Below are 24,763 nucleotides of genomic sequence, written 5' to 3' on the forward strand. Positions count from 1 at the left end.
TATTGCCTATGTGATCAGTGTAGTCAGTCAGTTCATGCATGCTACTCTTACCCATCTCCTAGAGGTCGTATATTGCATCCTTTGATATCGAGAGGCAACATCGGGGAAAGGACAATTATACTCTGATTATGGTCATTTGAATGTGAGTGGATATAGTGATGTAGATTGGCAGGATTGTCTGGTGACAAAAGGTGGACTACCTGTTTCCATACTTTTGTAGGTGGAATCTGGTATCTTGGGAAAGTAAGAAACAAAATGTTGTTGGTAGGTCATCCACAGGCTGTATCCTGGCTAGTGTCTAACTCTGGTTGTGAGCTCATATGGCTAAAATTACTTCTTGAAATGGGTTTTGAGATAAGTACCTCCGTTTTTCTTCTCTGTGACAATTCAACTACAATTCATATTGTTAATAATCCATTCTTTTCTTAGAGGACTGAACATATCCAAGTGGATCGTCACTTTGTTATACAGAAGGTGATAGAAAAATTGGTAACAATGCCTTTTGTTCTTTCTGGTAGTCAATTGGGCATCTTCACGAAAGCTTTAACTTGTCATTGGATCGGATATATGGTAGGCACGCTGGGCATGTGTGATGGAGCAGACAGTTTGGTGCTCTTTCAGGATTCCACATGCAACTTTTCTCTCTTATCCCCTCATCTCTTTCCTTGTTATCTTTTATCTCAAATGTAACTTTTCTCTTGTAAATCCCTCATTTCTCTCATTATTTCATATATTCTTGCTATCATTCCCTCCCTTTGCTCAAAATCTTCATTTTATATTATTTGTGTTGCCTTTTACCATTTTTGTTTCATGATGGTAACTTCAGATTCAAATATGTGACATTTGGTTGCAGCCGTGCAAAGACTGTAAATGAAAATTTGAAAATGAGTGGCGCTCTCCTGTCACGGTTTGATTTGGTTTTCATTTTACTGGATAGACCAGATGAACTGATGGATAAGCAAGTGTCTGAGCACATTATGGCAGTGAGTTACTATGTTTTGCTATTCTGTGTATGTACAGTGAATGGAATGCAGTTCATGAAAATATGAACTTCTACATTCACTCTCACCCTTTATGAAATTGTTGTCTTAACTAAAAGGTATGATCACATGGGATTGGTTTATGTCATGCAGCTTCATGCAGGATATGGAGAGCATTTTCCAGCTCATAAAAAGCTATGTAGAGGTGTTATCTTGTATTTATTAATGCACCAGATTACTGAGCAATAAATAATTCCTGCTTAACCATGCATGCTTTCTATTTAAAAAAATGCAGCACGGCAGAATGATAGAGAAATGGAGTTGAGTGTTAAAAATGGTTCTTTAGCTTCAAGGCTTAAACTTGACCCAAAGAAAGATAGAGACTTTGTTCCCTTGCCTGGTACACTCCTCCGCAAATATATTGCCTATGCCAGAAGTTTTGTTTTTCCCAGGTAATGTAGTATTATGCCTTTAAAACTCTCATATTGGTAGAATCTGCAAGACATTATATGAGATCTTATTTTTGGTTGGATTAGGATGTCAAGATCGGCAGCAGAGATTTTGCAGAAGTTTTACTTACGGTTGAGAGACCACAATACTTCAGCTGATGGCACACCTATAACGGCAAGGCAGCTGGAAAGTCTAGTTAGGCTTGCCGAAGCTCGTGCTCGATTGGAGCTACGTGAAGAAATAACTGCTCAAGATGCTTTGGTGAGTTGAAACAACACAACAGCTCTTCAGTGGTCAGTTCTGATCAAGGTGTTCTGTAACGGTAACGGTGGCCGTAACGGCCACCACCATTACCTTTACGATACAGGTCGTAACGGTTATGGTCTCTCTCTCTCTCTCTCTCTCTCTCTCTCTCTCTCTCTCTCCTTTTATTTTTATTTTTATTTTTATATTGAAAAAAAAAATCCCGAAAAACCTGTATTTGCCTCGTAATGTTGATTAAAAAGTATGGGAAACCTGTATCTGTCCCATAAGAGACAATTACAGGGTTGTTATGGCCTTTATAGGTGACGTAACGTGCCGTTAATGGCAATTACGGGTTATTTTTTCCATAAAGGCTGTTACGACCCTGTAACGCATAACGATTGCCACCGTTACCTTTACGTAACGGCCTTTATGGCACACCATGGTTCTAATTAAAGCTATAGCTTGCAAATCAGTCTTCAATCTTTATCCTGCTATTTGTTTCCTATCCAATCCACAACACTTCTCCATGAACTCTGAGTCAGTTCCCCCTCATGAACTAAGCCATGATGGACTGTTTGGGAACTTGTTCATGAGAGATGATTAATGACCCTTTGGGAACTTGATTGGTACATGATTTGATTGGGACTGACAAATCAAATTGATTGTGGATAAATGATGGTTTTCCTTTGAATAAACAAATAAATTGATAACTTATCCTGGCCTCGAAATTGAAATCTTACAAGGTATTTCTAGCCTGAGTTTTTGACCGGCTCATCTACGGTTCTTGTCCACTTGAGTATAATTCATTGAGTAAAATTGAATAAAAATATTTCAACAAAAAATTATGTTTGTGATTTTGAAGTTGGAACCAAGATTGGGGACATCTAAAGCAGCCTTCAAGCCTAGTAGGAGATAAAATGGAGAGCCAATTGAGATGGTTTGACCATGCTACAATAACTGGAGACTACTCGAGCTGGGCAAGAACTCTTATTAGAATTGAAGGGCCTGAAAGAGACTGCTCCATGGTGTGCCGTAACAGCTGTTATGTAATGGTAACGGTGTCAACCGTTACAAGTTATGGGGTCGTAATGGCCGTTATGGAAAAAATGACCCGTATCGGCCCTGTAACAGCTACGGGGCTGATATAGGTTCTTTTGTTTTTCAATTTTTTTAAAAGAGACTGTAACGGCCGTTATAGGGGCCATAACGGCCCATATCATAACGGTAACGGTGGTGGCTGTTATGGCCACAATTACCATTATGGCACACCTTGGACTGGTTGACTTGAAAAAATAGTATAGGAAGGCTTGTACACTTACCCAGGATAGGGCCTTAGATAGGAGTGATTGGCGAAACAAACATATAAAGTGGACCCAAATAGCTGGGATAGAGCCATGATGAAGATGATGATCACAATAGCCTTACCCCAGCTATTTGGGATCAGCTTTATGAATCTGGCTTCACGAATCATGGATATGAAAAACAAATTCTCATGATTACTCGATAAAAGTTTCTTGACCAGATTCTCACCCAAAATCAACCCTCCTTAACCCAGGCTTGGAACCAGCTGGTGAATTTCTTCCAAATGGAGTGACTGTATACACTATAACATACAGAATAAATAATACAACTTTAAAATATATTTTGTGATATACAAAATTGTATCCAATTTGAGCTCGAGTTGAGGTTGGAATGAGTCTTGTGAAAGACTTGGCTTGGGTCAGCACCTTGTATGAGCTCAAGTCAAGGTTTGTTGGAGTCTTTTGTAAAACTTGGATTGAATCAACACCTGCTTGAGCTTGAGTTGAGGCTCAGATACTTGTAAGACTTTCCTCAGGAGAACACCTTTTCAAGCCCAACTAGGCAACTTAGACTTAATTCAACTTGGTTTTAAATGTGGACAAGAAAGCTCTATGGACATGTACAATAATCCAAACGCTTGATGTTCTATTCCAAAAATGTATATACTGTTCTTCAAATTGGAAAGCTATCACATGGTACCCATTATACGCATTGTTTGAAGATATAACAACTAATGTAGATTTCAGTATTAATTCTCTTGCCTTAGCTGCTTGTGTAAATTTTCTCCTGTTTTGCAGGATGTGGTTGAGATCATGAAAGAATCCTTATATGATAAGTATGTTGATGAGCATGGGTTTGTTGATTTTGCACGTAGCGGTGGAATGAGCCAACAAAAGGAAGCAAAGCGGTTCTTAAGTGCTCTGCACAAGCAATCAGAACTGCAGCAGAAAGATTGCTTTTCAATTTCTGTAAGTGTTACTATTGCTTTAGCCAATGCTAAATAGCTGGGACAAGGTTATAATCATTATGATCCAGCATTTTTTATTTTTATTTTTATTTTATTTTTATTTTTTTTGTTTTCTTATAATTATGAAAGTAATGGCATTTTCTTTAATCATATTTTACACTCTAGAATTCCGATTATTTGCAAACTTATTCCTTTGTTTTGCAAGTGCAAAGGTTGTCACAGAAATATCTCCCGAAGTGCACGATCCCTTTCACATTACACATTTCAACTCAATTGAACTGCGGAAGTTTGTACGTACGCACATGCTCATCATTCAGGCACAACAGATTCTCATGTTACATCTGGTTATTCGTTGTCAGGAAATATACAGTTTGGCAGATAGAATCGGATTGAGAGTGCCAGATATTGACATGTTTGTGGATAATTTGAACAGCGTTGGTTATCTGCTTAAGAAGGGGCCAAAGACATACCAGGTACAGCGTTGGTTATTGTATCGCAGATCGTAAGAGGGGTTGAATCATATCGAATCGGAAATCTTATTGTAAATCGTAAGATTTTTTCTGATTTACAAAAAAAATATATAAAAGAGATGAAAAGATATAAGTAAATCATAAAAGATTAAAAATGCATCAATCATCCATTTACCATCATCATGTACGAAAAAAGTAATACATATCATGATATTATCAATTGAGAAAATGTATTTGGTATACATATCATGATAGTAAAGGATTTGTCTTTTTTCCTTTGTTTTCTTTTGTTGTCTTTTGAAAAATTTATCATAAAAACATACAAGAGCCCTTTTTTTCCTTTGTTTTCTTTTGTTGTCTTTTGAAAAATTCATCATAAAAAACGTACAAGAGCCCTTAAAATTTTTGTTTTGTACCTTTCCTCAGTGTAGAATCATGTTAGAAAAAATGGCATTCGATTCCATTGTGAATCAAAAGATATCTTGATTTCTTTGTTTTGGGTTTTAAAAAATCAAAATCCCCAAATATCCTCTCTCTCTCTCTCTCTCCTCTCTCTCTCTCTCTCTCTCTCTCTCTATCTCTATCTCTATCTCAAAAGAAAAAGTAGGACATTTTTAATAGGGGAGAGCCTTTTTCATATTTTATGAGCAAAAGGGTGCAAAGAAAAGGAAGAAATTGAATAAAAAACAATAATAAATTGATTTTTTAAAAGTATTTTTTGGGTCCCTTGCAGTCTACAATTATCTTATGATTATCATACAATTTGTACGATAATCGTATGACTATTTAGGATTCGAGATTTGGGTGTACGATTCAAATCGCACACCCATGTGATACGATATGAATCGTACGATTCATGATATCAATCGTATCATTTTGGTAACATTGCTTATAGATACTTGCACCTTTACCTGTATGTAAAATTACTGCTTCTACAAGTTCAACCAGCTACAGTGGATTTGGTGAAACCATCTGTTAAGAATAAAAACTGAATTGCAAAGCATCATTTGTTAGAATATATATAATTTGTTTTCATTTCCTACCTAGACAGCCAACATGTGCCTTTCCAACCTAGACAGGGAACATGTGTCTTGAATAAACCTGTTACCCATACAGGAATTCCAAAGCCTGGATTTCCTGACATAGTAACGACAGGCATTTTGTCATTTTTGTCATCATCGTCGCCATCATCATCATCACCTTTCTTTCTCCCAGAAATATGCACTTGGCTTTTAAATGGTAAATTGGTGAAAGTTTCACAGTCAGCTGCCCACTGGAGATCAACCTTCCTTTATACAGGCTCTGGAACCAGCTGTGGCAGAGGCTAACATCTAAAGGCATGCTGACAAAGAGTTAAAAGATTAAGAAACTCAAAATAACACAAAGAAAGAAAAATCATAAGACATGTAAGACTAGCTTAAAGAAAATTTGTATGGTCCTGATGCAATAAGCGTGCGTAGTTTCCTGATGATTCCAGACTGTTGATCTGATGAGTCCCACCATGGTTGGCAATTCCTGCAGAAATCTCCAGATTGCAGGATGCTTGCCTTCCAATCTGTTGCTATTTTGTTTCCAGAGAGTTGTTGTGTTCTTTTCTTAACAATCAATTCTCAGGGCATTGATTGATGGGTTGGGATTCTTTTCTTCCAATCTGTTAGTATTTTTGTCCAGAGAGTTGTGCATTCTTTTCTTAACAATCAATTGGCAGGGAATTGATTAATGGGATTAGGATCTTCCAATCATGGGAAATTTTCGTGGCATACTTATCCGAGGTGCAGTCCATCAGACCAATGGTTTGGATCATTGAACCATGGCTCCTCTTTAACTTAGGATATTAGGACACTGTGCATGTCCTGATGCATGGCCCTATGATTTATCTAGATTAAAAATGTAAGTGATAGTAAACTGTAAGTGTGAAATCAATTTAACAACTCAAGATATTCTGCTTCATGTATGGAATGTTTAAAGTCCTTGCCATGAGGGGTGTCCAAGTAACAAATCTTCATGTCTGAAGTTCTCATGGCTGTTATGAAACCAGAGGCTGATTGGATTGTTTCCTTTCGTTGTCTTTTTAGGGCCTATTTGGATAGAGTGCAAACTAGGAGAAACATTCAATTTACATTGGCAAGATGTTTGCACTTGCTTGGTAAGCAGAGGATGCTAGCAAACGGTTTGCCTTTGCATTTCCCTCCTTAACAAGAGAATGCAACCTTTTTTCTTTTTTCTTTATTCCTTCCAAAAAGTCAAATGGAGGGGAAAAAGTTTGCCTCTGATGTGACGTTTTAAATGGCAATTTTGGAGGGAAATAAGGCTTTCCCTTTGCGGGATTGCAATCCAAACAGTTCTAAATGCGAGGAGAAGCATTTTCCAAAACAAACAGGTACAAAGGGTTTGCTTCCCCTAGCTCTGATGTCAGGTTACCTACAACTTATGCCTCCTGTTTGCTTTTCTTTGCTTTCCCCTGGCTTGCACTCTATCCAAACAGGCCCTTAATGTCATTGACTGCTTATTTACATTCTTGACTTGGTGAAAATCATGCTGGGATTACTACGCTCGTGATTCTTTCTGGTTGAGATACGCTCATGATTCTTTCTGGTTGAGAAGACTCAATCCTTAGAATGGTAATATTAGGAAAACCCTCTCCAGCATTTGCAATGACTCCCAAGTGGTCTGGTGCACCCCTAATTCCAAATAAAGTATTTAGGAATAACCTTCCAACTGCCATGAGGTGCGAGCCGTTTCATCGACTTCTTCGCAAGGATGCCAACGTTTGAGTGGAACCAGGAATGTCAAGAATCATTCCAATGCAGACATCAGATATTATTGTTTTTAGATGTTATCCAATCCTTTTTATTTTATCTCATGCCACTAAGGTAGTCATGCATGCACAAAACTTTCAAATATTTTCTAATAATAACCACATGATAATTAACAAATATGTAGGAGAATCAGTTAGTTCCAAAAGTTAACAAGATAATTGCATTGGGTAGTTAATGTGATTTTTATATCAACCTGACAATCTGCTTCATCATACTCACGAGCAATAGTCTTACTCAATCTAGACTGTCTGAATTGTGGACTCCTTTGTGAACGGGGCATTGTCATGAAAATCACATCTACAATACAATCCCAACCTTCTGATCAGTGGCCACTAGATGGATGCTTAAGAAGCATTGTGGTCAACCATTCAAATATGATGGGTGAATGTCCATTGACTGGACTACTCAGATCCTCCAATTTTGATGTGTCTTTCGGTTATGCACCATTCACAATGTTGCTCGCAGGTGGAGTCTTGAATGAGTAACATATGTCATACACACAGTGCAGCTTGCAGAAGTATGATCCACCATACTCTGGTAGAGCATCGTATAATACCCAAGTCACATTAGCTGCCCTATTTTAGTCATTTCCTGAATTGGGGATTCTTCCAGGTTCCACAACCTTCTGGCTCAAGCAACTCCTTTCTGTGAATCTGAATTATTTCCTATGCAGGTGGTGTCTTCATCCTACTCACGAAGTCAATCATCAAGGTCCAGATGCTGAGATTGTGTAGCATTGGCACCAGGTAATTTGACTTTCTTTCAACCGTTTTGTACCTTCTGTTATAATGCTAACAATCCCCTGCATCTCATCCAGATGCTGAGATTGTGTAGCATTGGCCCAGGTAATTTGACTTTCTTTCAACCGTTTTGTACCTTCTGTTATAATGCTAACAATCCCCTGCATCTCATCATTAGCTTGTCCTATTCTTCCATATAAGATATTGTCAGTTTAATGGTTATTCAGGAAAATATTCTATAATGCTGAGTTTGATAGAAGTTAATACATTTATTCTCAGGTTGAATGGAATCAGGCTCTATCATCTCTGTATCATATGTATAGAAAAATTATATACAGTGGAGAAAAATTCTGAATCATACCAAGTCCTCGAGGTATACGTACAAGTTACACTAAATTTTTTTTTTTTTTTTTGCTACTAATGCATATGACGTAGCTATTATCAAAACCTCAGAAAATTGAAATGAATTTTCATGGTTTCAACTGCATTGAGACTTTCTTTGGTTTCCTTCTTCCCTGAGAGTTTGTCCGCTGCTTGATGGACACTGCCTAGTTGAGAAGCCATGAACCCAACACTTGACCATGCCAGAAAGTCCTGCAGTTGTACGAAGAAAGCATCACGCATTTGGAGATTCTTTGATCAGAAGCTGGTCATTGATTTTGTCAAGCTAGTTGCCTAAAGGCTACAATTAGCAGTTACACTGAAGGCTGCTTCTGTCACTCTTCATACCTGCACGAGTAAGGTTGAAGAACGGTAGACAAGAGGTCACTGGAAACATTCCAAATTTCTCTGCAGTTGAAATGTGAAGTTTCTGAAATCTTAAGTGCTCCTCTATCCATGTATTAGAAAGTTAAAAGATCTTCATTTAGTGCCTCATTCTTTATATGCACTGGGAAACTCTCGCCAGTCTCATGCATTGAGGAACCTCCTGTTAGCTCATCAATATTTTGTTGATGTGGTAATCATTGTAACCTCAGAACCAAGTCTACCATGAATTCCTCATCTGAACGTGCCTCTTCTTCTCGGGCACACCATGTGTCCTACGCATTGAGTTTCTGACATGACTAAATTTCATTACCCGCTGTATTAAACCTGATGGGGTTTTCCTCCTCAGGTCAGAGGAGATGTAGTGCTGTTCGGATGCTACAAACAGTGGAATCATCACATTGCTTGACCAGTTGAGGGAACAGTGCTCGACTAGTTGAGGGTCACTTGACTCAAAGTCCAGCGAGCTCAGTGAACAGTGCTCGACTAGTCGAGGGCCAGCTTGACCAGTCGAGTGAACAGTGCTCGACTAGTCTAGGACTCTACTCGACCAGTCGAGCTTACGCAGATTTGAGTCCGGATCTTGTGTGGACTGCGGAAATTGGAGGCGGTTTCGCAAGAGGTGCGAAATGGGGTTTTCAAATCTATAAATATGGGTGCCTAGGGCTTTTCTAGGTAATGCAAGAGGGTTTCCTAAAGCTTTGCAAGGGTTTGCTAAAGGGTTTAGGGCTATCAAAGGTGAGAAAGAGAGAAAGAAAGAGAGAGAGGAAGCTTGTGGAAGGGAGGTTATGCTTGTAGAGGTGATCTACTATATCTCAGCGCTTCCACGTCCTCGTAATCGGTGAGATCTCTCCGTTTTCTTTTATTCTCTCATTGTTTATCCACTCCTGCGTGAGTGAAGAAGGTTGTAACGTTCTACTTCATAGTGGATTATTGATCTGGACGAGGTCCCATGGTTTTTACCTCTTTGAGGGTTTTCCACGTAAAAATCTCTTGTGTTGTGTGGTTTGTGTTTTGATTTATTTCATTGCTTTATTATCCCATAATTCTGGTGTTTTTGGGAGGCTAAATTCTAAGATTTTGTACAAGGCCCCCAACAAAGTGGTATCAGATCTAAGTTCATTGAACGGAGTGGGATCGGTTTTGAATTATGGAAGGTGGCTCATCAAGGATGATCAGCCTCAATGGTTCTAACTAGACCATATGGAAGGCTAACTTGTTTTATTGCAAGGACCTATATTCTACAATTTTAGGCATTTCAGCAAAATTCAAGGATATGTCTGATGATGATGGGAAGAAAATGGACTGAAAGGTGGTGGGGTTTATTAGACAATCGTTGGATGATTCTGTGTTCCACCATATGTCTACGGAGACCTCAGCCGCTAGCCTATGATTGAAACTGCAAGGGCTGTATAAGAGGAAGACAGCCGGCAATCAAATTTTCTTGATATGACTTGTGAATATCAAGTTCAAAAATAGTGGTTCTGTAGCCGAGCACATGAATGAGGTCATCAATTAGTGAACTAGCTCTTCGCTATGAAGATGTTCTTGGATGATGAATTGCAGGTTTTGCTATTGCTTAGTTCATTGCCTGACAGTTGGAAGACATTGGTGGTATCTCTAGGTAACTCCGCGCCAGGCGAAAAGATATCCATGGAACAGGTAACTAGCTGTCTCTTCAATGAGGAGACAAGGAAGAAGTCTCAGGGGTCTACTCAGCAATAGGCCCTTGTGACACAGGAACAGAGGAGAGGAAATAACAGGAAGGGCGGGAAGGCCTAAGATAAATCAAGAGGCGAGTCGAGTACCAGAAAGGATGTTGAATGTTGGAATTGTGACAAGAAAGGCCATTATAAGCATGAATGTCGTAAGAATAAAAACGACAAGAAAGGAAAAAGAAAGGAGAAGAAAGATGAATCAGATTCCACTGCGGTCACTTCAGATGACGACATTGTAGTTATTCTTTCAGTACATCACGATGTATGTCTCACAGCTACGAGTCATGACACCGACTGAGAGATTGACTCAAGAGCTTCTTTCCATGCGACTCCACGCAAGGACTTCTTCACAAGCTACAAGTCAGGTGACTATGGGACCGTGAAGATGAGAAATTCTGGCGTAGTGAAGATCGTAGGGGTCGGTGATATTTGTGTGAAGACTGATGTGGGTTGCACATTGGTTCTCAGGGATGTGAGGCATATCTCAGACATTCGCCTTAACTTGATGTCGACGGGAAGGTTGAATGATGATGGCTATGAAAGCCGGTTTGTTGGTGGGTGCTGGAAGCTCATCAAGGGTTCGTTGATCGCAGCCAGAGGAAAGAAGTGTTGCATCCTTCACAAGGTAAGTGTCAGTGTGTACAAGGGTGGGTTGAACGCAGCGGAAGATTCAGCTATTGACATGTGGCACAAGCGCCTAGGCCATATGAGTGAAAAAGGGCTTTAGCTACTATTGAGGAAGTGGCTCTTTTCAGACGTGACAGGTATATCTCTCAAAACCTGTATTGATTGTTTATCAGGGAAACAATATAGAGTTTCATTTGTTAAATCTACTTCTCATGTTAATAAAGTCCATGCATTAGATTTGGTTTATTCTGATGTTTGTGGTCCTATGAGGACAAAAACCTTAGGTGGGGCATTGTATTTTGTCACTTTCATGTAAGAGGGTTTGGGTTTATGCTTTGAAATCCAAGGACGAGGTCTTTGGTGTGTTTAAATTGTTTCATGCTATGGTCGAGAGAGAGACAAGTAGATCATTGAAGTGCATCCGCACTGATAATGGTGGTGAATACATTGGCGACTTTCATAAGTATTGTAAGTCCCCGGGTATACGGCATGAACAGACGGTCCCAATACCCCCCAGCATAATGGTGTAGCTGAGCGAATGAATCGCACCATTGTTGAGAGAATCAAATGCATGTTATCTCATGTGAAGTTGCCCAAGACGTTCTGAGGAGAACAATGCACACGGCAATGTATTTGATAAACATGTTTCTATCAGCCTTGTTGAATGGAAAAGTGTCTGAGAAGGTGTGGACTGGAAATGATCCATCGTACAGTTATCTTAGGGTGTTTGGATGCAGGGCATCCGTTCACGTACCAAAGGACGAGAGGTCCAAGCTCGATATGAAGATCAGGCAGTGTGTGTTCTTGGAGTACGATGATAAAAAGTTCGATTTCAAATTGTGGGATCCGACTGAAAAGAAGCTCGTTAGGAGTAGAGATGTGGTATTATTTGAAGATCAGTGTATAGAAGACATTGGTAAGCTAGAGAAAAACTAACCTAGTTCAGGTGAGCTAGAGGACATGGATCTAATTATTTCTCCCGTGGTGCCTAATGACGGGGGAGTACGGCAAGGTGTAGAGGACGAGGGAGTTCCTTCAAAAGATGGACTAGGGGAGCAGCCCCCACTTGATTCACCTGTTGAGCCACAGGTGAGGAGGTCATCTAGGGACAGACAACCGTCCAAGAGGTACTCGCCGCATGAGTACATTATGCTCATTGATGGGGGAGAGTTAGAAGATTATTCTGAGGCCCTAGCCGACGAGCATAAGGGGGAGTGATTGATAGTTATGAAATAAGAGATGAGATCCTTACATAAGAACCACACCTATAATATGGTGAAATTACCTAAGGGCAAGAAAGCTTTGAGTAACAAGTTAGTGTTCAGAAAGAAGGTTGAGCAGAAGAATTTACAGACGAGGTTCAAGGCCAGAATTGTGGTGAAAGGGTTTGGTTAGAGGAAAGGCATAGACTTCGAGGAGATATTCTCACCAGTGGTGAAGATGACATCCATACGGGTGTTGCTTTGGTTGACAGCTAGCATGGATCTGGAGATAGAGCAGTTATATGTTAAAACTGCCTTCCTTCATGGTGACCTGGAAGAAGAGATCTACATGTACCAACCAGAGGGGTTCAAAGTCAAGGGCAAAGAGCATATGGTGTGTAGGTTAAGGAAGAGCTTGTATGGGCTGAAACAAGCTCCACGGTAATGGTATAAGAAGTTCGACTTGTTTAATTTGAAGCATGGGTATGACAGAACGGAGTCGAACCACTGTGTGTTCACGCGCAAGTTCTCAGATGGTGATTTCTTAGTTCTGCTGTTATACGTTGATGACATGCTCATCATGGGAAAAGACATCAAGAAGATCGATAGGCTGAAACAGGAGTTGGGCAAGTCGTTTGCGATGAAAGACTTGGGCCCGGCTAAACAGATCCTAGGAATGGAGATAACCCATGACAGAAGCAGCAGGAAGCTTTGGCTGTCACAAGAGCAGTATATTGAGAAAGTCCTAGAGCAGTTCAATATGAATGCAGCGAAGCCGGTTAGTACTCCACTGGATGGTCACTTCAGATTAAGTGACAGGCAGTGTCCCAAGACAAAGGCAGAGGTGGAAGAGATATAGAAGATACCCTACGCATCAGCTATAGGAAGTTTGATGTATGTTATGATGTGTACACGCCCAAACATAGCATATGTGATTGGTGTTGTCAGCCGGTATTTTGCCAATCATGGTAAAGAGCATTAGGCTTGGTGAAATGGATACTGCGGTATTTAAGAGGCTCATCCAGGTTGAGCTTATACTATGGTGACGAAAAACCTGTGTTAGAGGGCTACACAGATGTAGATATGGCAAGCGACATAGACTCTAGAAAGTCTACATCGGGGTTCATGTTCACGTTTGCAGGAGGAGCGGTTTCTTGGCAGAGCAAGCTACAGAAGGTCGTAGCATTGTCGACGACAAAGGCCGAGTACATTGTAGTCACAGATACATGTAAAGAGATGATTTGGATAAAGAGGTTCCTACAGGAACTTAGCCTGAAGCAGGAGCAACACGTGGTCTATTGCGATAGTCAAAGTGCTATACACTTAAGCAAGAATCCAAGTCAGCACTCCAAGTCGAAGCACATAGAGATTCAATATCATTGGATCAGGGATACTTTAGAACAGAAGGTGTTACAGCTTGAGAAGGTCCATACGGACGATAATGGGTCAGACATAATGACCAAGGCTTTGCTCAATGGCAAGTTTGAGGTTTGTAGTAAACATGCTGGCTTGAAGAAGGTGAATTCCTCCTGAGTTGGAAAGGGGGAGATTTGATGGGGTTTTCCTCCTCAGGTCAAAGGAGATGTGGTGCGGTTTGGATGCCACAAACAGTGGAATCTCTGCACTGCTCGACCAGTCGAGTGAATAGTGTTCGACCAGTCGAGGGTCACTCGACTCAAAGTCCAGCGAGCTCAGTGAATAGTGCTCGACCAGTCTAGTGAACAGTGCTCGACCAGTCGAGCTTACACAGATTTGAGTCTGGATCTTGTGCGGACTGCGAAAATTGGAGGCAGTTTCGTAAGAGGTACGAAAGAGGGTTTCCAAATTTATAAATATGGGTGCCTAGGGCCTTGCTAGGTAATGCAAGAGGGTTTTCTAAAGCTTTGCAAGGGTTTGCTAAAGGGTTTAGGGCTATCAAAGGTGTGTGTGTGTGTGTGTGTGTGTGTGTGTGAGAGAGAGAGAGAGAGAGAGAGAGAGAGAGATGAAGCTTGTTGAAGCTTGTTGAAGGGAAGTTATGCTCGTAGAGGTGATCTACTATATCTTAGGACTTCCACGTCCTCGTAATCGGTGAGATCCCTCCGTTTTTCTTTTATTCTCTCATTGTTTATCCACTTCTGCGTGAGTGAAGAAGGTTGTAATGTTCTACTTCATAGTGGATTGTTGATTTGAGCAAGGTCCCGTGGTTTTTACCTCATTGAGGGTTTTCCACGTAAAAATCTCGTGTCGTGTGGTTTGTACTTTGATTTATTTCATTGCTTTATTATCCCATAATGCTGGTGTTTTTGGGAGGTTAGATCCTAAGGTTTTGTACAAGGCCTCCAACAAAACCATGGGCAGCTGAATATAGAATTCATAGATTTACATTCCAAGTCTCGACGGAAGGGGATGCCTTACTCGAGACTATCAGACATGGAGAGCTGAGGTCTATTAAGGTCCAGGCATCATGGAAGTCCACATTCCTTTCCTCTCCCAAATCAGAATCCTCTCCTAGCTTTAAAAACTTTTAGAAACCAGCTACTCCGGCACACGTGCACTTGCTGTTCACCAGTGCTATGCACAGAATCAACTCAAGTTTCTTGAGTCTGTGCAATCAAGCAAAGAGAGTGAGGACCTTTTTATGTTCTTTCACATTTTCATTCCTCTTTCTTTGAGCCCTTCGCCTAATATGAGGTGATGCATCTGATGGTTGGAGTGAATGTCATCAATACATCACTATGAGACCCACCTGATTTTGATTGCATGATGCTCCCTTGCACTACCATTCGGAGGGGAACATTACCAATTCCAGAAAAAGAAACCTCTAACCATACACTTGCATAGCCTTTTCCTAACTACTTGAGACTAACTTAAAACAACATCTTTCAACATTTTTTTTTTTTTCTGGGTTAGCTTGTTAGTACGCACCCATGTCTGTACACACATGCCATGTTAGCCACCCCCACTAGGGATTGATACCAAGACCTCAAGTGTTGAAACGAGGTATCTCCACTCAGTCTGCCAGTTGAGCTATGGATTTGGGTGTACAACATCTGTTCACCTACGTTTGGTAAAACTTTATATATCTAAGTTTTAAAATCTAACAAGTTGTTTGTAATAGTTGTAGGACCATCCGATCAAACAAAGGGTACAAGAGTGGTCCATTTGGAAAGCTAACCTATATTTTATTAGGTCAAACCTCTTTATTTGACAAAAAAGGTGGACCATTAATGTCACAAGAAAACATATATACTTTTATATATTTATGTATCACTCTCAACCAGATGAGAGATGGAGAGGCTAAGCTGAAGAAAGGGTCTCTAGTCATTGGCATGGAGCAGTTATGGATGCGAATCATGAGCAGGCAGCTATGGAGAGCGGGCATTAGCGTGCATGCAATCCCATACTGACTGGAGGCCTTGGCCCACTGCCACATGAGATTTGTGATAGATTGTCCTAATTTCAGACCTCATTTCCAAATGAGCTTCCACTAATCAAGGAACTCAGCACGCGTTGCATTTGGTGCCGTGAGCCTTATTTCCGTATCTACCGGTATATTACACGAATCTGATGGAACTTGTCAAGCTTTGAGAATGCCCGAGTTTATGCCGTTGGTAGATGGATTGAGTGGCCGAATAGGATAATAACTACCGGTGACGGGTGCATTATTTTCACCGTAGGATGAAGAGGAGTTGATAGACTATTTATCGGATAAATCAGATGATCGAGAATTAGATGGTTAGGATGCTGCCAAATCAGGGCGCACGGCTCTTGATTTGGGTTATTCTAGTCACGGACGAAAATGTTTTGATTGAACAAGATAAGGGAGGTTCAGATACGGATGACACGTGACTTCATCTAATTGGTGGTTGCAAAACTGTGCAACTGAATAACGAATATGCGCCCTCATTATTAGCATAATGGTTGTTGTGTACCATGATTTTGAAAAGAGTAGCGTCCAATATCTCAAGCGGACCATGTACCAAAAAAAAAAAACCTCTGGCTGAGGCAGCTATCCCACCTTTTTCGTTCTTCAATGTTCCATGCATTTTTATTTTGTTTTTCCCTTTTTACAGGCTACAGTTGTGTTACCAAAGATAGCTCAATTAATCATAATGTTTTAGAAGGGTGTGAGTTTACACCGATCTGACACTGCTGGATTACACGGCTAGGAAGGCAACACGTGGCAAAATTATTATACTAAAAGTCACGTGGAATCTTTGCAGCTGATATGATCGGCAGAAGAAAGATGGTGGAAAGCTAGGATGATGGTTGCGACGAGACATGCCACTCATTGATCATATATAGACATGCTGGAAGATGAAAGGATATGGTTCACGTAATAGCTTGAAATAATGTGCATAATCGCATGGCCAGATGGCATTGATTCTCCTCGTTGCTTATGGCAAAGTATAACTGGGCATAAGCCAGTTGATTAGGCCAAGATCATGGAAAGTAATTTTGATTAGGAACGTAATTGGTTACTTTTGCCAATTGGCTAAGAAATGGAATTGAGAATCAGAAAAATTATTCCTAAAATGGCATGCCACTGAGCCTCACATAACTATAAATAAAGTGAAAGAACATAGAGCTCCATGTCCACGCCAATCCAACGCAACTCTTTTATACAATGCAATGTTGCTTATCCATTATCCTTCATGGATGCCCTTAGTTTTAATTTGATCTAACTCTCTCATTGCTTTCGAGTGCAATGCTGCCGAAAGTATAGACTAATTAGATTACTTATCTCTTCCACTATACGTTCACGAGCACACTGTTAGATCGCTAAGAAGATTGTTTAGTCTTGAACGAAAGGTTGTGGAGCTTTCTTGTCACATGATAAGTAATTTCACTGGCTGCCTCACCACAAAGTCCAAGTCATTTGACCAAAGCGATGAACAAACAGTTGAATCATGACCATCTTGTCATAAGCCAGGCCTTGCCATGATTTCAAAGAGTTAGTCATCCCGCTGATTTCTTGCTTTGTGTCAGATCTCTTGACCAAATTTTTGAGTAGACTATTTTGGATTCACCCTTCATTGGTTGTCTCATACGACCATCTCATGCTAGACGATCGTCTCGCTACGAAGTCCGACTTCCTATCAGGAAACGAACACATGACCGTTTGACACCATGGTCGGTTTGCTACCAAGCTCATTTTTTAATAAAGCGACAGACAAACTATCATGTTTTAAAAAAAAAAATATATATATATTTATGTATTTATTTTAAGCTGATTGTAAGCATTACTATAGTAAATATTAATCAAATACTTTCCACTTTAACTTTGTCTTCCTTTTATCTATATTGTGTCATTATTGAATTGTGACTATTATCATGCACTAAATTGAAAGTCATTTTATATAGAAGCCAAAAAGAACTCATTAGAAGGACGAACTCTCTACTTCGTAAATCGCCTGAACTTTTATGATCGATAGTGGCTAGATAGATGATCAAATCGTATGAATTTTGGTCTCTTAATCTATTTAAGAGCCTAGGATCATAGGTGTTGGGTTCAATTCGAATCGCATTTGGATCTGGTTTGCCCAAAATGCATATAACATGCATGATCAAAATTGAGCCAAATACTATTTTTTTGGCACTCTTAGTGGGATGCATGTGCATTCATTAGTTCAAGAATATAATAGTATGGTTAGAAGGTCTATTAGGCTTGATAAAGATCTATAAGAACCTGAAGAGCAACATGTGCAAGAGGATGTGCCGATAGATGCCGAACTTCCGACACACATACAATTAAAAGCTAGATCTTCATCCAACAATAATTTGTTGGAAAGTACTACAAGTGTCCTATATAACCACCTGTAGGTATGTTTGCAACAAATTTCTGCATAGGAAAGGACTCGAGCCAAAAAAGTTCAACAAGCTTATGGGAGTTCTTTAAAGAGAATACCACCATTGCCTAATGATTTACTTAACAATGGTAATCCTCAAGTATACAACCACAAGTTGACATTAGGAAAAAACGGCTGTAAAGACTGTCTAAACGGGCAATTTGACTAGGATGTCCTCTTTGGTGGGAACCCTACGGGGCAATATAATACAAGAGCTGAACAGATTGGTTGAGGTTGAGTTGGTTGAGCATTATGGTGAAAAGAACATGTATATGAGAAAAGACTGAAGACACAAGCGAAGGTGGAGCATTATGGAGAAAAGAACATGTATATGAGGTGTCGTGATGACCCTAACACTTGACCTAAAACAACCTAAACCTGTAGATGATCTTAACCCTAATAGGTAAACCTTTTATTGATCATCCCTTAAACCATAAGATCCTAAATTGATCATCCTTAGATTTGCTTTAGAGATCCCATGTTGCTGGAAAAACTGCATAATTTTAACAACATTCGGTCCCATTGAAACCACCTTCGGTCTAACCAAAATCGGTTAAAATAAGACAATGTATTATGACAAAATTCCTGATAATTCAGCTATAACCGAGTGCCACATTTAATCCCACCGACGACCATGTTCGGTGCGATTGAAGTTGCCCAAGTCTATCCAATGACTTTCTGCTTTAATTTGGTGTAATCGAATACTAATTCGTTGTGAGCATAGACTAGCCGTTTTAGCTCATTTTATGATAGTTATAACTCGATTCCTTTATATAGAAGATCTGGTCTTTGAGTATTTTAGAGGGTTTTTGGTGCAATTGAAGTTAAGGTGGATCCCCAATCATATCACATATCATAAGCTTCATATTCCATGAGATTTGATTCATCATCTAAGCTTTACTACTCTAATGAGGATTCTAACTTCAATGTTGAAGATGAACTTAATTTTGACATTTTTTTAGAGATTAGACCTAACACTATTGGAGTATTCTTTGTCTAAACTCTTTAGGAGACCCTTCTAGTAGAATTGCTTAAACATTATAACTACCCATTAGTTGTAGGAGATTCTATCCAACCTCCCATCACCTTGATTACTGAAATGAGCATCGCATCTAAGGTGTTTGATATTCGAGTTGAAGCATTGATGATTCATCAACATCATGATTGAGGGAGCTGATTGAAGCATGGGGGAGCATCAATAAAATAACCCGAGAAGGCGCTACAGAAGAGGCTCAATCTGACAAGTTATCATTTATGAGAGTCCATGTACACTCATTCCTTGTGTATGATTGAGTGTAGAGTTTGAAATGCTAAATTCGATTAGGTTCTTATGTAGGACCTAAATCAAAGTCTTTGTGTATGTCACCAGACACGAGTGTGTATATGTTAGTCTCTGAGGGAGCATCAGGTGGGAGTAAACGTAGGTCCTTGGACTAGGACTGATGTTCGTGGTGAGCCTATAGAAAACCACTTAAGTCTCTGAGGGAGTTAATCCTTGTGTAGGATTGTAAAGGTTGGAGGCGAACTTGATTTAAAACCTCCGATAGTGAAATCTGGTACACTCATGGGTTTAGTGCGTCTGTCGGGAGTGGAGTAAGGAAACTAGACCTCTATACATGTTTGTGTTTAGAATTGTTATTTGAGCACTTGTTTAATTATACTTGTGTGATTGAATGTTTAATTATATGTATGCATGATTAGACGAATGTTAGGAGTCGATAGGTAGCACATCTCATGTACACATGTACACTATCATGTTTATAAACTAGTTGTTTAATTGTCACATCTTTTGTAGTCTATGTGAATATACCCTCTATTAGCTTGGAATCCTAGAGTTATGTATTTGCTTAGCTTTAATTGAAAATTAGTTAAGTAGGAAATTGTGTTTAAAATGACATAAATTTTGTTGGTCCTAATCACCCCCTTTAGGACATAACCTTCATTCCATAGCTCCTCCAAGCTTCTGTGTAATTTCAATCTTCTATTTCAATTGTGAGCTCACATTCTGAAGCTCCTCTTGGAATTTCTAGCATCAATTCTAAGGTGGCGAGAGCATCTGTGAATTGATTCTTGGCTCATGGCATGTATGAGAAGGTGAATTCTTTGAATTCTTCGATTAGATTTTCAAGATATATGTGATATAGTATCAACTTCTCATCTTTCATCTTCTAATTGTCGTTGGTTTGATTGATGATAAGTTGCGAGTTTCCGAACACCCGTAACTTCTTTATGCCCAAAATTATGGCTTGTTTTAGACAGGTAATGCATGCTTCATACTTTGCCATATTGTTGGTGCATTGGAATGCGATATGCCTTGAGATAGGGATAAGGACATCATTGGGGGAGTAGAGGATAGCTTCGATTCCAGTTCCTTAGAGTTTGTTGCATCGTCGAAGAATAACATCCACTCGCCTGTCTTCATTTCTTCTTCTTCCTTGATAAGAGATCCTCATTGGGGAAGAAGGTCTGTAGTGGTTGATAATCGGGCAGTAAGTGGGTGGCGAGATGATAAGCTAGGGCTTGCCCCTTAATTGGCTTCTGAGTGACATAGGTGATGTCAAACTCAAACAGAAGAAGCTGCCATTTTACTATCCTTCCAATAAGTGCCACTTTCTTGAGTAGGTATTTGAGTGGGTCCATACGAGTGAGAAGAAGGATGGGGTATGCGATCATATATTGCTGAAGTCGCTGAGTTGCCTAGTCTAGAGCAAGATAAGTTTTTTTTTTTAAGCATTGAATATTGAGGCTCGTAGTTAGTGAACTTGCAACTTAAATAGTATATTGCTTGTTCCTTACTTCCCATTTTGTCATGTTGATCGAGAATATATCTAATTGCATCTGCTTCTATCGAGATATCCAACAGTAGTGGTTGTCCGGGAGTCAGTGGCACTAGAACTGGTGGATTTATTAGGTATTTCTTAATTTGATCGAAGGCAGTTTAGCAATTATCGTTCCATTCGTTTTGCGCATTCTTCCTGAGGAGCTTGAATATCAGCTAACAAATGTGAGTGAGTTATGTGATGAAGTAGTTGATGTACTGAAAGTGCCCTTGTTTGTCAATTAATGTCAAGGTTGAGTCAGTTAGTTCAGTGAGCCCCATATAAAAGCACTACAAGATGCAGACTCAACAAAGTGGATGGATCAAGATCTTCAAAGGTAAATTAAACCTCACATCCCATGACTAAAACACCTCAGGTATATAATCCCTATTAAAAATACTCTAATTTCTTAAAAAAACAACAAGGAAAATATGTTTTATAGATTAGATAATAGAAAACTAAGTTGGAAAATTATATGAAAAAACTGTTAAGTTTTTTACTTACTTCGAGTCATCGATCACTTATTGATGACATCGAACATACATGTTCTATGACATCGAACATACATGTTCTATGACATCGAATGTGACTCTATGACATCGAATAAGTGTCTTCAGATGTCTAACAAGCTCAAATTAAAAATCACTTAAAAATTCGATGAATCGAACATCAACCTTCGATGACATCAAAAGTGTCTCGATGATATCAAGAATTGAGCAACTTATGTCCAGCAAGCTTTGAAGAAAAATCACTTAAAAATTCGAAGAATTGAACTCCATTCGATGACATCAAAATTCAAATTTCGATGACATCGAACATCAACTTTCACTGATATCGAATGTGTTTCGATTACATCGAGAATTGAACAACTTATGTCCAGTAAGCTCTGAAGAAAAATCACTTAAAAATTCGAGGAATCGAACTTGATTCGATGACATCAAAATTCAAATTTCAATGACATTGAATCACGTTCGATGACATCGAATAAAGATAGGAAAGTGTCTAGCAAGCTTTAAACATATTCAACAAGAATTTCGTGTCTTCGAACTGTCACTCGATGACATCGAAGGCGGCCTTCACTGACATTAAACCTACTTTGATGATATTGAATGTCAAAAGAATCTGCCCGTTTTATTACCGTTGGGATTTTTGTCTTTATATTCGGAAGGATGGTTTCTGAGTTGGCATTGAGAAAAAGAGTAAGCTCTAAGAGAGTAATTGTTTACCTACCATCATAAATCATTTTTCTCCTGAAAGTTCATCCTTCAACCATTTCTTAAATGCAATCATTGAATATTCAATAGATTGAATTAGAGAATGAACTTCACTATTCAAGATCCTCCAGCAACTCAATGGCAAATCATTATGCTGGAATCTCTTGTCTAATACCTTGGAATCTCTCTGTCACTTAAGGATCAATATTCTTTAAGAGAAGATTCCCCTAAATACCTGGGCCCAATCCGGCGACTTGCATTGGGAACATCTACAGTTATTGCGATTCAAGGGAGCTGAAGATTCTTCATCATCAAGGAAGATCATCTTCATCATGTACTAGAAACGGAGCTCACCTACTTACAAGTAAGTCATTAGAGTCCATAGAATCTGAAAATCATTTCTTGTGTAGGATTGGTTTTCAGGTTATATTTCACAAACACACTAAGACCTTTTACAGGCCTCCGACGGAAGAATACGTATAGAGTCCTTGTGTAGGATCTATAGTGCCTTATGTAGGCATGATTGATTGTCTTGTGTAGACATGTATGGTTGCCTTGGGTATGCAATTCCTTGTGTAGGATATATGTGTCTTATATAGATAATACCTTATGTAATTGTGAAGGTTTATGGTTAACCTGATTTAAAACCATCACATAGTGTAATCCGGCACACTCTAGGGTGGAGTGCGTCGGCCGGGAGTAGAGTAGGCACATATCCTAACCACTATATATATCACTGTGTTTGTGATGATTTTTACATATTTGATTTGATTGATTGATATGTTTACATATGCATTATTTATGTTTTGCTTAACTTAGATCTCTTTGATGCTTTAGAACATGAATGTGAATGATTCTTTGATAATCTTACTGAACTAATTTTAAATTGGTAAACATTACTAAATAGTAAGATTAGAATTAAAGAAAAGTCCTATTCACCCCCCTCTAGGACACTTTAACCAATTCCATACTTCTACTGTAGCGGGTATACCGCAATTTCACTGTATCCTACCGAGAAAGCCTCAAATTCATTTTTAGTCTTTGGAGGATTCATATTGATGATGGCTCTTTTCTTTGTTTCATCGACCCTAACGCCTTCCTCAGTATGAGGACAAGAAGTTTGAAAAGGCCAAGCTATATGTCCTAAGGGGGGGGGAGAATAGGACTATGCCAAATTAAATCTTTAACAACAAAATTTTAAATGAATAAAGGAAAGATAACACTTTAAACAAATCACAGTATGAAAATGTAAAACAACCTCAAAATTTAAGTCTTAAGAGGTTGATGCAAATGTTGTTCTAAGGACAACCTTGCACCATAAAAACCAAAGGTTTATGGCAGGACAACCTTACTAGAACGGTTTAAGTATTAATATCTCAAACTAAAGAGGAATAAAAAGTAAATAGCAGGAATGGAAGTCTAAACTATTATAACATTCTCCACAATGCTTGAAATGTAAATATTACAACATTAACATTCACACATACATCCCACAACTTTGAATGATAAAAGATATAATAAATAAACAAACATTCAAATCACAAGACACAAAGAATTATAGTGGTTCGCTTGTGTGTTCACCAACTGTTAAACAACAGCCACACAGCTTGCTACTCCACTCCTGATATCCTCACACAGGGGATATTAACGTTCACTATGAAAATAGGTTTTTCTCAGGTTCACCTAAAACCCTCACAATTGTGTCTTTCTAATGGGCTTACACAATTCAAAAACCCCACACTCTGAGTTTTCTGGCTCTCCTCAGATAACCAACACTTAGAGATTTTTTTGGCTTAATCTCAAAGAAACCAAAAGCATAGAAGATTTACATAAACGTAAAATACCTGGATTTCTCCTTTTGTAGCAGCTCGGAAGAACCAAATCGGAATAGAAGTTCGAATGTAGAAGTTCAATGTCCAATACTTACTTTGAAATGGTTTTAGGTTCTAATTGATTTTAAATTAAATCAAGTTGGGCTAGCTCTATTTGATTTTGATTCCAAGAAGTGGAATATCACAATTCCTCTTTCAAATCGGATTAGAATGCAGAAACAAAATCAAATATAAAAAGCTAACAGAAGAGAATATTAAATATGCACAATGTAGCTTAAAAAGAACACAAACTTATCTCTCAGAGTGATGCCTTGATTTTAATTGGATATAAAATTCTGAAATTCGTGCTCTATTTATAGTTGCAGAAATCACATCTACGACTGGTCCTGTGGACATTACGATTGGTCCTCGTACCAACAACATTTTGAAATTTTGAGCGCGATCGGATAAAACCGTTCCATGACTAGTCATGACCTTCCCACGACTGGTTGTAAGGAACCAGAATTCATTGCTGGAGTTTGAGTCGTAGCTGCAGGACTGGTCGTGAATGAGTCAGCACTGTTCACACGACCGGTCGAGCAGACTCCAGGACTGGTCGTAGCTCAACCAAAAAATTCTGAAAATTTACAACAACTTAGGACTGGTCTTGAAATTTCTTGGACTGGTCGAGCCAGTTCTAAGACTAGTCGAACAGAGTCTAGAACTAGTCTAATAATAAACCAAAACACATATAAAATAAGTAATTGACTTATGTATCCGAAATGACCTACCCTAAGGTCAATCT

At 39.1% G+C, this 24,763-nt stretch overlaps 1 protein-coding gene across 4 annotated transcripts in view; it reads left to right on the forward strand.

Annotated features, from left to right (window-relative positions):
- The window catches only part of LOC131253246 (probable DNA helicase MCM8), a 58,213-nt gene extending 49,765 nt beyond the window's left edge, over window positions 1–8,448 (forward strand). For 2 of the 4 annotated variants that reach the window (XM_058254173.1, XM_058254171.1), the window contains 8 exons: window positions 854–983; window positions 1,134–1,185; window positions 1,276–1,432; window positions 1,517–1,691; window positions 3,776–3,946; window positions 4,305–4,418; window positions 7,908–7,980; window positions 8,254–8,448. In XM_058254173.1, the coding sequence (XP_058110156.1) occupies window positions 854–983; window positions 1,134–1,185; window positions 1,276–1,432; window positions 1,517–1,691; window positions 3,776–3,946; window positions 4,305–4,418; window positions 7,908–7,958 (850 nt within the window). In that variant the 3' untranslated portion in view covers window positions 7,959–7,980; window positions 8,254–8,448. Of the gene's footprint in view, window positions 1–853; window positions 984–1,133; window positions 1,186–1,275; window positions 1,433–1,516; window positions 1,692–3,775; window positions 3,947–4,304; window positions 4,419–6,490; window positions 6,551–7,907; window positions 7,981–8,253 lie in introns of those variants that run through there. The other 2 variants (XM_058254174.1, XM_058254172.1) reach the window with 2 other exon arrangements.
- Window positions 8,449–24,763: the final 16,315 nt, after the last annotated feature.

This window comes from Magnolia sinica, chromosome 8, assembly GCF_029962835.1.
Source record: "Magnolia sinica isolate HGM2019 chromosome 8, MsV1, whole genome shotgun sequence".
Taxonomy (NCBI): domain Eukaryota; kingdom Viridiplantae; phylum Streptophyta; class Magnoliopsida; order Magnoliales; family Magnoliaceae; genus Magnolia; species Magnolia sinica.